This window comes from Morus notabilis, unplaced genomic scaffold (assembly GCF_000414095.1).
Source record: "Morus notabilis unplaced genomic scaffold, ASM41409v2 Scaffold2630, whole genome shotgun sequence".
Lineage (NCBI taxonomy): Eukaryota > Viridiplantae > Streptophyta > Magnoliopsida > Rosales > Moraceae > Morus > Morus notabilis.
This window is the reverse complement of record NW_010364508.1, coordinates 15,983-29,473: the sequence shown is the minus strand read 5'-3', so window position 1 is coordinate 29,473 and position 13,491 is coordinate 15,983. Positions and strand designations below refer to the sequence as shown.

At 36.1% G+C, this 13,491-nt stretch overlaps 2 protein-coding genes across 2 annotated transcripts in view; one reads left to right on the top strand and one right to left on the bottom strand.

The window, feature by feature from the left end:
• LOC21385517 (probable plastidic glucose transporter 2) overlaps positions 1-3,934 on the bottom strand; it is a 6,405-nt gene extending 2,471 nt beyond the window's left edge. Inside the window, exons 1-8 of the mRNA XM_010106755.2 lie at positions 3,730-3,934; positions 2,631-2,781; positions 2,128-2,239; positions 1,925-1,992; positions 1,670-1,802; positions 1,119-1,218; positions 899-1,011; positions 726-819 (exon numbers count right to left, since the gene is read on the bottom strand). Of these exons, the coding sequence (XP_010105057.1) occupies positions 726-819; positions 899-1,011; positions 1,119-1,218; positions 1,670-1,802; positions 1,925-1,992; positions 2,128-2,239; positions 2,631-2,781; positions 3,730-3,750 (792 nt within the window). The 5' untranslated portion in view covers positions 3,751-3,934. The remainder of the gene's footprint in view (positions 1-725; positions 820-898; positions 1,012-1,118; positions 1,219-1,669; positions 1,803-1,924; positions 1,993-2,127; positions 2,240-2,630; positions 2,782-3,729) is intronic.
• Positions 3,935-7,229: 3,295 nt separating this feature from the next.
• LOC21385516 lies at positions 7,230-11,585 on the top strand. The gene is made up of 3 exons (XM_010106754.2): positions 7,230-7,616; positions 10,331-10,634; positions 10,731-11,585. Exons 1-3 carry the CDS (start codon positions 7,427-7,429, stop codon positions 11,344-11,346), a joined length of 1,110 nt encoding a protein of 369 aa, XP_010105056.1. The 5' UTR covers positions 7,230-7,426; the 3' UTR covers positions 11,347-11,585.
• Positions 11,586-13,491: the final 1,906 nt, after the last annotated feature.

Here is a 13,491-nt window from a genome sequence, read left to right as displayed (position 1 = left end):
ATATATATATATATATATATAAAGCCACTAGATATGCGCCTCATCACACATTTGCTTACTCCATTTTTTTTTTATTTTTAGTATTTTTTTTTTAACTTTTCCCCTTTTTTTTTTCTCTTACAGAGTGGAGGTAAAAATTAAAATCCTAAGGACTTTGTCATTTCCAACAGCATTATGAAACAATGACATACCTAGGGAACTAAGTCCCTCTAACAGGGAAGGGGAAAAAATGAGTTAATCCCAAACACTTGGAACTAAAAACATAAGCAGTGTTAAAAAAAACAAAAAGGATTATTATCACTAGTGCCCCTGAACTTAAGGTCATTTCCAGTTTGCCCCCTATACTTTAAAAACTCACTTTGCCCCTGAAATTTGAATTGTTCTCACTTAACTCATTTTGTTACAATTTCTGTTAAAATTAGACGGAAAAAAGGAGGTTAAGTGTTGCCATGTGGTTATTATATGTTTGTTTCTAACAGAAATCCCACGAGATTGTATTACTCTCTTTTTTTCTATAAGTTTTTAACAGATTTTACAACAGAAGGGGTTAAGTGGGAACAATTCAAAGCTTAGGGGTAAAGTGAGAGTTTTTAAAGTTTAGAGCGCAAACTGAAAATGACCCTAAAGTTCATTGGTGCCAATGATAATAATCCAAAAAAAAATAATAAAAAGAGGGAAATAAATCAACTTAAGACTATCAGATGCAAAAGATGAGTGGAAGCGACCTTATATAGCCAATGTGGAGACTCTGCACAGAAAACCATGGCAAGAGCAAGTATTGCAGCTGGAATTGTAGATACCCAAAAACAAATGCGCCACCTGAGCACAGAAACTAAGATGTATTTTTGAATTTGTAAAATATAAAACAGAGATGGGTGGATCTAGAATGCATTCTCACCAGCCAACAATTTCTTTTACAGGAATTCCAATGAAAAGAGCCCCCATGAGCCCGAGGCATGTCGCAATTTGGAACAAGCTTCCATAAGTACCCCTAACAAAAGTAGGTGAAACCTGCTCACGATGATGGGGAAACTTGGATGAGATAGAGTCCATATTTAAAATGGTAGCGTAAAAACCATGATAGCATCAGAGAGAAAGCTATGCCCTAATATTTGTACCTCTGTTACATAGAGAGCAGCTGCAGGAGGTCCCAGACCCATACCAGTCCCAACAAGTAACCTTCCTAAAAGCATACCAGCAATGGTTTTGCTTGTTGCACTGAAAATTCAAGTTTATCTTTAGATTCTAAGTCTTTTAACTCAAGTTTGGAATTTAACAAGAGAGGTGGTAAGATCAATACAAACTAGGAGGAAGGAACTCTATATTGCAAAAACTACATAATAAGATAGATGCGCTGAAAATAGTCAAATACAACATAATTGCCCAGCCTATCAAATCTAACAACAAGCAGTGAACCTCCAAATGAAAAGGAAAAATAGTAGGCAGTCAACATCATAGTAATGCCACAGGAGTATCATAGTAAAAACCCGCCAAAAACTCCAAAGGCCGAAACAGAGTGTACATATCACCAGAAATTAGTTTCAGAGAAGTATACAAAAGGTGATTCTGTCTTAATGCTCCATGAAATTTAAAAGGAAACTCTTCCTTTAGTGCTCAATCAGAATGACATGATTGTGATAGCAAACAGTTAGTAGAGTGATTACAACACCTCAAAGCAGCACCGATAATCATAGCCAGTGCACACAGCTGAAGAGCCTTACGGCGACCAAGCCCATCAGCAACCCAAGCACTGAATAAAGATCCAATGAAGGCACCGCCCAAACATGTACTCACCACCAGACCTACATTACAAACAAAGAATTTAAACTTAATGGAGTAGGAAGCAGGATGCCAAAACTAGAAGTTGGATAAGAGTCCACCCACCACAAAAATAAATAAATAAAATAAAATAAAAGGCCCTCACCTTCTGCCAATGAATTGCCACTGAAACCAAGATCAACAGAGATGCTTTCCAATGGTTCGTTTACGACTCTGTAGAATACAAGCATTAAAACAAAATGAATGCCATTAATATAATTTTCCTTTATCAAACTAAATCGATAGAGAAGAGATAAAGAGAGAGAACATGTGGAAAAAGTATATGGGTTTCAAATCAAAGAAACCAACCCCAGATGGTAGCCAAATAAGAATGCAACTAAGGTTGCCGCCACAACATGTGGGAAAGAAAGTGTCCACGAAGGATTAGAAGTTTCTCTATCCGCACCATTCTGTAAAAGAGCTAAAAGACATGGCAGAATAAATTAGACTAGATACTCGAGGAATTCCAACATATGATTTACTTAAGCACCGTCTGAATTACATCAAATTGGCATCACAATTCCAACAATCGTTAAAATAAGATCAAACAACTAATGCCAAAAATAAAAAAAGAATCAGCTTTATATCCAAGAACGAGTAAAAATCTAGAAGTATTTTCCCTTCTTTTCTTCACCTTTAATTAGGAACCTGAAAATCAACTCCTCAAATTAATAGAAATAGCAGTTCAACTAATATGAACATGATCAGTAGTTTAATGGGCTTAGCACTCCATTCCAAAACCACGCCAGCTAGAGAATTACCACATTAAACAAACAATAAATTAGATTTTTATGGTCAACGGATAGTACTACCAGATTTTTCTTCCATGGCATTCGTATTCACATAATCTCTTGATTCCACATCTACTGTTTCTGTATAATCTCTCGATGACATGCGCTTGTACATCAATGCAGCTTCACGTTGCCGAGGCCACATACCACAAGTATGCCTGCCTTCCTTTTCCTGGTTTTGATCACCAATAAGGAAAATAAAAAATTTCAGGCCTATTAAACCCACCCAAATTACAAATTTACAGTATTTTGGTACTTTAACTAATCAAACAACTCTTTGCTACCTTTAAATAAATAAAATAAAATAAAACTAAAGCTATAAATCTTCGCTGGCAATTAGAAGTGTGATCTAACATAAGGTATTATTAAACTGAACATGGCGATGAAATATTAGATTTCCTTAGCAATTACAAGGATTTCAACATTCCTTCAAAGTTTATGTAGCACCAACAGATGTAGTTGACATAAAAGATGATGCTGTACAAGTCACCATACAAAAAGAAGTTGTCAAAACAGCCTTGCTCCACTTGTTTGGCTGGGGCGTTAGCATTTTTCTCCTTATAATAACCACATTTAACTTTGCATTTCTCCATTACAATTTCAGCTTCTACTAACAGTAGACACAGCTAGGTAATGACTAAAACATCACATCAAAATCAATGTTTCATGGATTCAAATAAATTTGCATACTCGATCAGAAAAAAACTACTAGATTCATATCTCTCTCTCTCCATTACATTTCAGCTTCTATTAACAGTAGACACAACTACGAAAATGATCAAATACCACATCAAAATCAATGTTTCATGAATTCAAAGATATTTGCGTACTTAATTTGATTAAAACTACTTGATCCACCTCCTGCTACGAGAAGATTTCAAGATTTACTGTTTTCCTCATTTGGGAGACAGAACAATCGGGAAGAAAAAAAAATGAAGAAAAAAGAAAATCAACATACACATACACAATAACTAAAACCTCAGTTCCAAATCCTTTCCTTCTGTTTCTCAGCAACCAAACAAGCCGCAACCGGGAAAAACCGCGAAACAAAAGAAAATCGCAAGAAAACATAGCAATCAGCAATTAAGAACAACGCAGAAACATAAATTCCAAGGCGTACCTTCTCTATGGCCACGATCATCAACCGGATCTTGAACTGATCGCGAATTTCAGTCTCAAAACTCAAGAAACTTCTGGAGAACGGCAATGGTAGTAGCTTCTTTCTTATCTCATATATATATGTGCGCGTGTGATATATATATATATATAGAACTTAAGGAGAGGGAAAAATTGTAGCAGTAGGTTCTAAGCTGTCGATTGTTAAAGCAACCGAGCAACGCAAAATTTTACCCGAAAACGACGAAATTTAGAAATAAATAAATAACTTTAGTTAACGTAATCAATAATTAATTTGTTTTCCTTTAAAAAAATAATTTAATTTGTTTGTTGAAAAACAAAAGAAATAAATATAGCAAAGAAATGAAGTTGACGGTTAAGAAGAAGACAAGTGTCCGAGCTTCGCAGAGAATTTTATGGTATTTTTAAAGCCGCGGTCAGGCATCTGAGACGATGAGCTACACGTGTCCTTCTTGGCATATATTTTTTGTATATTTTGTTATGCATTTTTGGCGAAACGTGCTTTTCATTTTTTTGTTTTGCACATGAGGACTTTTGTTTCTCTTTTTTGCAAGCGAGGACATCGATTCTTACTAAATCATGAGAGTCAGCAGAGATATGATTACGTGGGTCGTTTAGGTTCGGTGGTGGCCCACCGACATTCGATTGAAGCGCGTGTGGAGGTTGGAGGAGCCGCCAGGTGAAGAGGGAAGCAACGTAGAGAGCACGCGCGATAATCCGGGCTGAAAACGACAAAAATTCACGTGCAGATGTCGTGTGGAATAGAAATAGATGCACGCTGGTCAGCGGGACCGGGACTCACGTTAGGACTTATGCTCCGTTTCGAGCGTTCTGGGGATGTTGTTTTGCTGTTCTTGAGTCAAGTAATTTGAGCGTATATTTTAAATTGAGTTTGAGTTATAATTTGAGTTTGTGTTTAGTTATGTACATTTAAGTTATAGTTTGAGATAAGAATTTTTTTTGTGTTTGTGTTTGAGTGAGTCAAAACTTGAATTTATATTTAGATAGTATTTTAATAAAAACTCAATGCTGATGGAAAATTTTAATAGGGTATATGGGTGGAATTTTATTCGTCTTTTTGTTGTCAATAAATAGAAAAAAATCATCTCAATCAAAATTAAAACGAAAAAATTATAGCATTTTTAAGAATAGAAAAAATAATGTTCATTAATTTGAGTTCGAGTTTCTAAACTGGAGTTGAAGGGGAAACTTGAACTCGAGTTTTAGTCCCAAATTCGAGTTTAAATTTAAAAGAACATGAACTTGAATAAAATTGTAACTCGAGTTGTTTTTTTTTTTTTTTAGTTTTTAACTCAAGAATGAGGCTGCCGAACAGCCTCCTGACTTTTAGTTTAGAGTCGTAATTTTTAATTTAGTATTTTTTTCATAAAAATATTTAAATTTTAAAAATTAAAACTCATGAACCCAGTTTTTATTTTCATTTTTCTTTTGAGCATAAAATATGGGAGTTTCATTGTTATTTTGAACATAAAATATGAGAGTTCTTCCTGTAAGTCTCTTGATTGAACTTAATTGTTTACGTTAGATCTAATCAAAACTTTATTAAATTATAAAAGTATTTAAAATAAATAATTTTTTATACAAATTCAAAGGCTAAAAAATAAGATATTATTGATAGGTCATTTTTTCTCATACTGAGAAACTCCTCATTTATATAACAAAAAGTTTTTTATTTACAGATTCCATGGTTAAAAAGTAATATATTATTGATAGGTTATTTTTTCTCATGCTATCATAAAAACTCTCCATTTATTTTATGCATAAACTATCGTTTCATTTTTCCGATCAACAAAGATGTTGCGAGTGAAATTTAGAAAACTTTGTTAATTAGAGCTTCAATAAAAGCATCTTAGATTTTTATTTTTATTTTTTTGTTGCTACCATTAACAATCCATGTCTAAATGCCAACGCATGATAATTATTTCATTATTATTTTATATAGCATATTGAGATATGAAAAATTTTGAAGTTCATATTCTGCTGCATCATGATAGCTAAAGGTAAGTTGACGGAGGATGATGATAAAGGAGTCATGAGTATGACTCTAATGATAAATGCATTCATGTGATAGAAAAAAAGTAACCGAAAAAGTTAAATTTAAATTTTTATGTGTGAAAATACTTGTAACAAAAGTTTAAATTGTGGTTCGAACTAACAAAATGAACATGACCAAAGACGAGGCAACCAGACAACTAGTCGGGCTCTTGAGAAGACGATACAACGAGGTTAGGCTAGCAAGAAAAGAGGTGATGAGGTTAAGATGTGAGAGAATGATGTTAACTTTGTGAGACATTTGATGAAGGGGTAGCCAGGTAGTACCATGAAAACCTCGTGCTTTGTATTTTCTTTTATCTCATGACTTTCTTCTTACTTAGGGCTTGCAAGAGGATATTTGGGTTTTTTTTTTTTTTTTTTTTTTTTTTTTTTTTTTCAGTTTTGATACTATTTTAGTATATTTAGGTAACAATTTTTTGATCACATGAGTCACATTTAAGTTTGTTCTTACTCGTATTTTAATTTGATTGAGTTAACTTGCTTGAGTCTATAATTTTGTGTGATTTTGTGCGGTTTCTTGTTAGATTTGTAGCTTTTTAGTTTTTAGTGTCAAGTATAGAAAATTTTAGAGAGCGAAGATCAACATTTTCAATTTGTTATTAACAATAGATTCATTATCATATCAACGAAAGAGCTTATACCAAGTTGAATGACGTTTCGAAACAGCCAATTATTAAGCTATTATATAAAGCTCAATTTTTGTGAAATTATGTGCATACAAATTGAAAAGAGTGCATGAAAAAGTCTTCACTTTTTTTTTTTTGGTAGAAATAATAATAGTTTGACTATTATTTTTTGCTATAATGGATCATCCACACTATTAATTTTTTATTTTTGGACAAAATTTATGATTGTACTATTTGTTTCTTAAATAAAATTGTCACACTTTATTAATGTAACACACTTATATAGAAATTAGTTAAATGTCATTTTTTAACGCCTCTTCTTATAAATGACCAAACTCTTTTTATTTTACAAAAATGGTTGTTTTATTTACAAAAATCAATAGCGATTGACCCAAAGTCAATTAATTATTGACCATAATTAATCAATAATTGACCCATAATTGATTAGTGATTAACCGATTCATTATAAATTTATTAACGGTTTATCATTAATAAACTTATAATTTACTGATTCAAATTAGTTAATTACCATAATAATAAAAAATTATCGAGTGAATTAATAATAAACTAAAATTAATCATCTTAATAGCTAAATCAATCAATAACTAAATTAATCAATTATAGACCTTTAAATCAATTAATGATTAATCACAAATTAATAAAAACTGTTAGTTTTATAATTTTACAAAATTTTTGTCAATTATAAGGAAAACTCGGTGCTGAAATCCCTATAATATATAACATATGAACGTATATACTCACAGGAGAGTCTTCACTCATTCTGATTTATTCAACTTTGAGACCAGGAAAAGTCTCGACCTTTTCGGTAATTTCACAGAAAAATCCCAAAATTCGATCCGAGGGTTCCACACCCTGTCGTTGAAATATCGGCGATCAGACCCGCGTACAGCGCTCATCATCACCAACATTCAGCAGAGGAAAAATTATTATTTCTGTTAAAAAAAAAAGAAAAAACAAATGACCTCGAGAGGCAAAGACCAAACGACGCCGCATCAGCCGCTTCTGAGCAGCCTCGTCGTGCGGCCCTCCACCAGCGACGGCGGTGGCGGCGGCGGAGGCGGAGGCCGCGCCAGCGACTACGAGGCCGGCGAGGTCCGCCGCGAGCCTCCCTCGTACTCCAGATCCGATCGCTACTCCGGTGACTCTGGTTCGTCTCTTTGGTTTATGCTTTGGTTTTATTATTTTACGGTTTACCGTAATTCGCAGTTCGAGTTAATTTTGAAGAAACTTCTGGGGTTTAGTCTGTGGTTTTTCTATCTCTAAATCTGCTTGTGGAAAGCTGGAGTTTAACTTTATGTGAGCTATTTGGAAACCCTAGATTGAGCTATTTGTATGGTTTGTGCTTTTATTTTTGCTGGTGATATTACTCTTTTTGTTTCCCGTTATCTACATGTTTAGAGTGTGCATATATATTTTGCGGATCTTTGTTGGTAGAGTAACAGTTAGTGCTGGTTTCTGAAGTAATTGTTAATTTATTATAGTGTACTATGTTTAGAGATTGAGTTATGGAGATTTAAGTGTTCTTAACACCATCTTTTTGGTGTTAAATTTTTAGTGTTTATCTTTCGTAGGAATTTGTATATTATCCTCAGGGATAGTAACAAAAACCTCCCCTTTGTTTTATCGAAGCGGTTCGTTCTATCCTTTGTTTTCAGGAATGCTTCATTTTCCCCGATGTTTTGTAGACGTGCCAAAACTATTCTTATGTTTTACATACAAAACGTGTTAAAAATCTCCCCAGCCTCCCGTGTTAAAAACATTCCTACACTTGTAAAACCTCGAGGATAGGTCTGGCATTCTTGAAAATATAGGGCATGGCGCAATATTTGGGAATACAGTGGGATGGTTTTTGTTATTATCCCTTATTCTTATTCGCTGGCTTTATCATTTTGGAGATGAGATGAAGGAGGGTTGGTGGTAGTTTGTATTGTTTTTCCCGTTTGACCATTGACATAACTGTGTGCTTAACTATTTTTTAAGTGTATTTCTATGCGGATCTAGTACCACTTAAGAGTGTCAAACTGCGAATAAATTTTGCTGTTATGTGTTACAGCTCCATGTGTTGCCTGCAAGAACTTGAATCTTGAGGAAGGCATGTTGGTGTTAGTTCAGTCTTGGATCATGGTCTTGGGGGAATTTTTGTTACATGTTGTGGGTTAATTTTGTTTGTTGAAGATTACTACAGTGGATATTGCAGGGTATGTTGATTTGTGGGCTGAATCACTCAAATTGGGTGCACCAGTCTCTTTATGTTGTTTAATCGAGGGTAATGTTGGTTTCAATCACTGGGTATAATGGTGGCTCTTGGCTTGCGTAAGACTATAGAAACGTCAATCAATTTGGAATCATATGATGGACTTTTAAGATTTTCCGGGTGGCTGGCGTGGTATGATACCTCTAGGAACCTTGCCAACTTTAAAACACAATTTATGGTCATCGCGAGTTGTAACCGGTAAGGAAACCCGTCATATGTTAATTGGTTGGTTTTGAGCAACTGTGAGAGGATGGAAAATAAGGGTTGGTTGACTGCCGAAAGTTGGATACTCTTGAATTTGCCTTCTTGGGGTGACATTCCATTATGGAAGATGTTCTCCTGTGAGCAATAAGCTTGGCAGATTCCTGAACGTTACGGGTTCATTTAGTTTGTGATTCAAAGGGTTTCATCATTACCATCAGTTTAGTTGTAGATCTCCTCTTATCTTGATTTTTCTTTTTGTTTTTTTGTTGGCTGGTCAAGTTGGGTTGAGTTGGGTATCTCTAGTTATACAAGTTTCTCGATTCTGGGATGTTTTCCATTGTGGTGAGTGCATGAGTTTTGGGCTTATATTTGCTTTTAGCTTACCCTGAACTGCATAGGTTTTGGTTGCATTTATCTTTTTCATGGGTCGTGATCTGGGTAGAAAGCAGGGCAGCCTGAGAATTGTTAGAACTCTCAGATGGTCATCTTTTCATCTTCCCCCTACATTTTCTCCTTGAAGTTATTGATGACAATGCGGGTGGTGGAGAATTTACACATTTCGGTTGGAACAGGCCTTAATATCATCATGCCACTGTTATTCAGAGTGATCATGCATTCCGGTGAATATGAAAGTCACCAATTTGTTGCTTTAGTAGTAAAATATGGGGTTTTTATGACGCTAAAATAATGTAGGAAAAGAATGGAAAATTTGGAAGGAAGTAATTTGTCAAATTATTTGGACGGTTGGAATTGGGTCTTCTTTTGGTAGTCTGTTTTATGTTGGACTGGAGGATTTGAACAATTTGCACCAAGATTCTGCTCCTCTTCGCTCGATATTCTGTCATAGATGGGCTGCCTTCATCTGCCTGTTGCAGATATGGTTGGAGTAACTTCCTAACTACTACTATCTCACTGATATTTCAAGTTATGGTTTCTCCTGATATATGATTAGGGGCTGGTTCAAATATATAGGTAAAAGCATAAAGTATTTTATGACTGACGAGATAGATGGATGTGGCTCTTGAAAATAGGATTTGGAATTGTATTTCTGTGAAAGAAAGCTGGCCTGCTACTATATGTCACGAGTATGAGTAAACCAGGGTTTTGCTTTGCTCACTGCCCTAATCGCACTTACTGGTATCTTCGACCATTTGTTTGAGAAGTAATAACGAGTGCAGTTATCCTTTGAGCTTCATAATCTGTTCCGTGTTTGTAATGTTTGTACTACTCAATGGGGAGATTTCCTGAGTGATGGTAACCATCTTTGCAAACTATGTTGAAATGGTCATTTGGGAGTTCAGGATCACAGAACTCAGCTGCTATACGTGTATTATTCTTCCATTTTCTTCTTTCTCTCATAATTAGAAGTTGCTCATCTTTAGAATGCACTGCTTCTTTTCCAGGATATAGACTACGTGCAGGTTCTACTTCTCCTGTACGGCGAAGGGATTCTGATCATCGCTACAATTCTGACTTTGACCACTTACGTAGTCTGGCACGCAGCCGTGAAGTTGGTGCTGCGAGAGATGCTGGTAGATTTCGAGACTATTCACCCCCTTATGCTCGTGGAAGGGGGAGCGGCAGGCCATTTGGTCGGGGCCCTGATGGTCCTGATTTTGGCCCTGGGCTATTCAGAGGTGAGGGCATGAGCAGAAACAATCCAAATGTCCGTCCGAGAGAAGGAGATTGGTATTGCCCGGATCCTCTGTAAGTTTGTTTGTTTCTTACGTCTCTTGTCTGGTTTTCTACCTCTCTTCCTTTTCTCTGCATTCTTGTTCATATTTCTTCTATATCATGGCATAGATGTGGCAACCTGAACTTTGCAAGACGAGATTCCTGCAACAACTGCAAAAGGTCTCGCTATGGACCTGTAGGAAGTCCTCGAAGGGGTTATCCTGGCCCACCACTCCCAGATGTTCCCCCTAGACGCTTCCCGGGTCCTCCGTTGGATCACTCCCCGGGAAGAACTATGAATGGCTATAGGTCCCCTCCTCGTCCCTGGGTGAGGGATGGCCCTAAAGAGTTTGGTGCTGGAGGTCTGCCACCTCCCAGGCATGATGGCAGGTATCCTGATCACCACATGCGGAGAGATCGACTGGACTATCCAGACGACCACTACAGAGGGAGAGCCAAGTTTGACAGGCCAATGCCATTGGATTGGGGCCACAGAGATCGAGGAAGGGAGAGCTTCATCAATGACAGGAAACCATTTGAGAGGCGACCGCCATCTCCACTTCCACCACCGCCAGTTCCATTACCTCCTAATCGTGGTAGGTGGGCACGTGATGTTAGGGAGAGAAGTCGGTCGCCATTGAGACGTGGCCCACCACCAAAAGACTACCGGCGGGATGTTTACGTGGAACGGGGGCGTGATGATCGGCGAGGCATGGGGCGAGATCGCATTGGTGGTACATATTGACACATATTTGCATAATTTTGTTTCTGTCAGATGTCTTTCTTTCACTTGGAGGAAGGATGAGGTCAAATTCCAGATTTGAGACTGATGTTAGAATTTTGTACTTCCCAAGCAAACAATATTTTTAATGTTTCTTCTAGTTTGAGCAGGTCATGTACTCTTTTCAGTTTTTACTTGCTTGATTTGTAATTTTCCAGTTCTTGTCTAAAAGAGGCAATTCATTTGTGCTGTCTTGTTATGTCCGTTCATAGTTGCTATAGAGCCCGTCATTAAGTTGATAAAATTGGAAAGTTGGTTAAAGTTCATCAAGTATAATTCGTTACTAAATGCAATACAATTGCCGCAAGTGGAATCAAAATGGAAGAAATCTCCATTTCATTTAGGTCCACGTATTCCTTACAAGTTTTACAAGAATTCATGACACATAAATGAAAAAAAAAAAAAAAACTGAGAAAGAGATTGCTGTGATAAAACAAATTTATCACTTTTTTTTTTTTTGGTATAGAAAAAATCATTACCTTAATCAATAAAAATATAACCACCTCCTAAAAAAAAGATCAGAACAGAACAAAACAAAGAGAATATAATTAATTTTTTAAATTTCTTTTCTTGTAATCAGGTCGCGGCCAATGATGATTATCAGGGGTCCAAAGGTAGAACCTTTTCTTTTATTGGAAAAGAAAACTCCAATCAAGCTTACAACTTTTTTTATAAGAAAATTCCATTTTATTAAAATACTAATAAACAATTATTTTTGTATAATGTTGATCTATTAAAGGGATATACACAAATTTGAGCCCCGAAATCACAAAAGCACGTCGGCACACTAACAACGAACGGATTGAAAGTACGACTAAAGAAAATTCATCTCTTCAATATAAGATGTCGAGCGTTGGAGGAGCAGATCATCTACACAGCATAGAAAAAATTCTGGCCGGACTAAGACCACTATATCGACATTAAGCCGAACACATAAATCTAATAAAAAATAACAAACCAGACGAGAGTTTGGTGAGGAAACCACCAATCTTATTACAAACACAAAAGTGACAAAAATAAAAAAACTTCCGACCACTACCGGTAGAAACCTCCGGTGAAGGGCGTTCGGCCGAAAGACCATCGAGGAAGAGAGCCCGTGAAGAGATCTCAGCCACCAAGAAGAAAACTCCCCTAAGAAAGGAGACCGTCCATTCGGCTTCTAAGCTCCTAACAGGTTCAAATCTACCCAAATAGAGTCACCACACCGTACACCACTACCACCAACGAGAAGCCCACGACGAGGTGAGCCGGAGGACCAAATTTCACGATCGGGAGCCCGGCGATGCGCCCAAAAACGGTGGAGTTCCGGTCAGCCTCTGCTCTCCAAGAATCTTCTCACACTCTCTCTAACTCTATCTCTTATATATATATATATATATATATATATATCAATCAAGCTTACATTAACTGAGGATATTATGTTTTCTTCGAACAAGCTTACATTAACTGAGGGTATCTGGAATATACTGCGACAGTTGCAATTGTATAAATTATTATAATAATGTGGAAAGTATTCTTATACACCTTAACTGTTCTCTTATTTTCTGTATTCTTTTCACCCTCTACACTTAAATTCTCCATTAGTTAGCAATTTATTAGCAATTGGTCGTAAAAATTCAAAATTTTCTTAATGGTTAAAATTCATGAAGAAAACAGTTCATCATAGGGTAGCTGATGCATCTTAAATACATGAAGCTCGCTATATGTTTTAATTGAGCTATGGACTATTACTTAATGCCTCTGAAATTCTTAAGACTATCAATGGTTTGGCAACAAGTTTCATTTTATAGGAATAGCATGGAACATTGTATTCCAATATAAAGCTCCACTTGGTTATGTCATAATCAGGTATTGTGAGTGTTTTGCATCTGGAATATACTGCGACGGTTGCAATTATATAAATTATTATAATAATATTAAAAGTATTTTTATACGTCTCAAATCGTCTCTTATTTTTTGCATTCTTTTCATCATCTACACTCAAATTCTCCAGCAGTGGAAGCTACTCTAGAGCGCAACCCAAACGCATTCAGACTAAAAATTGCAAGCAGCCGGATAGTAAATCTTAGCTAGATGGACTGCTTTTGCTAATAGGCATCTTTATTTCCT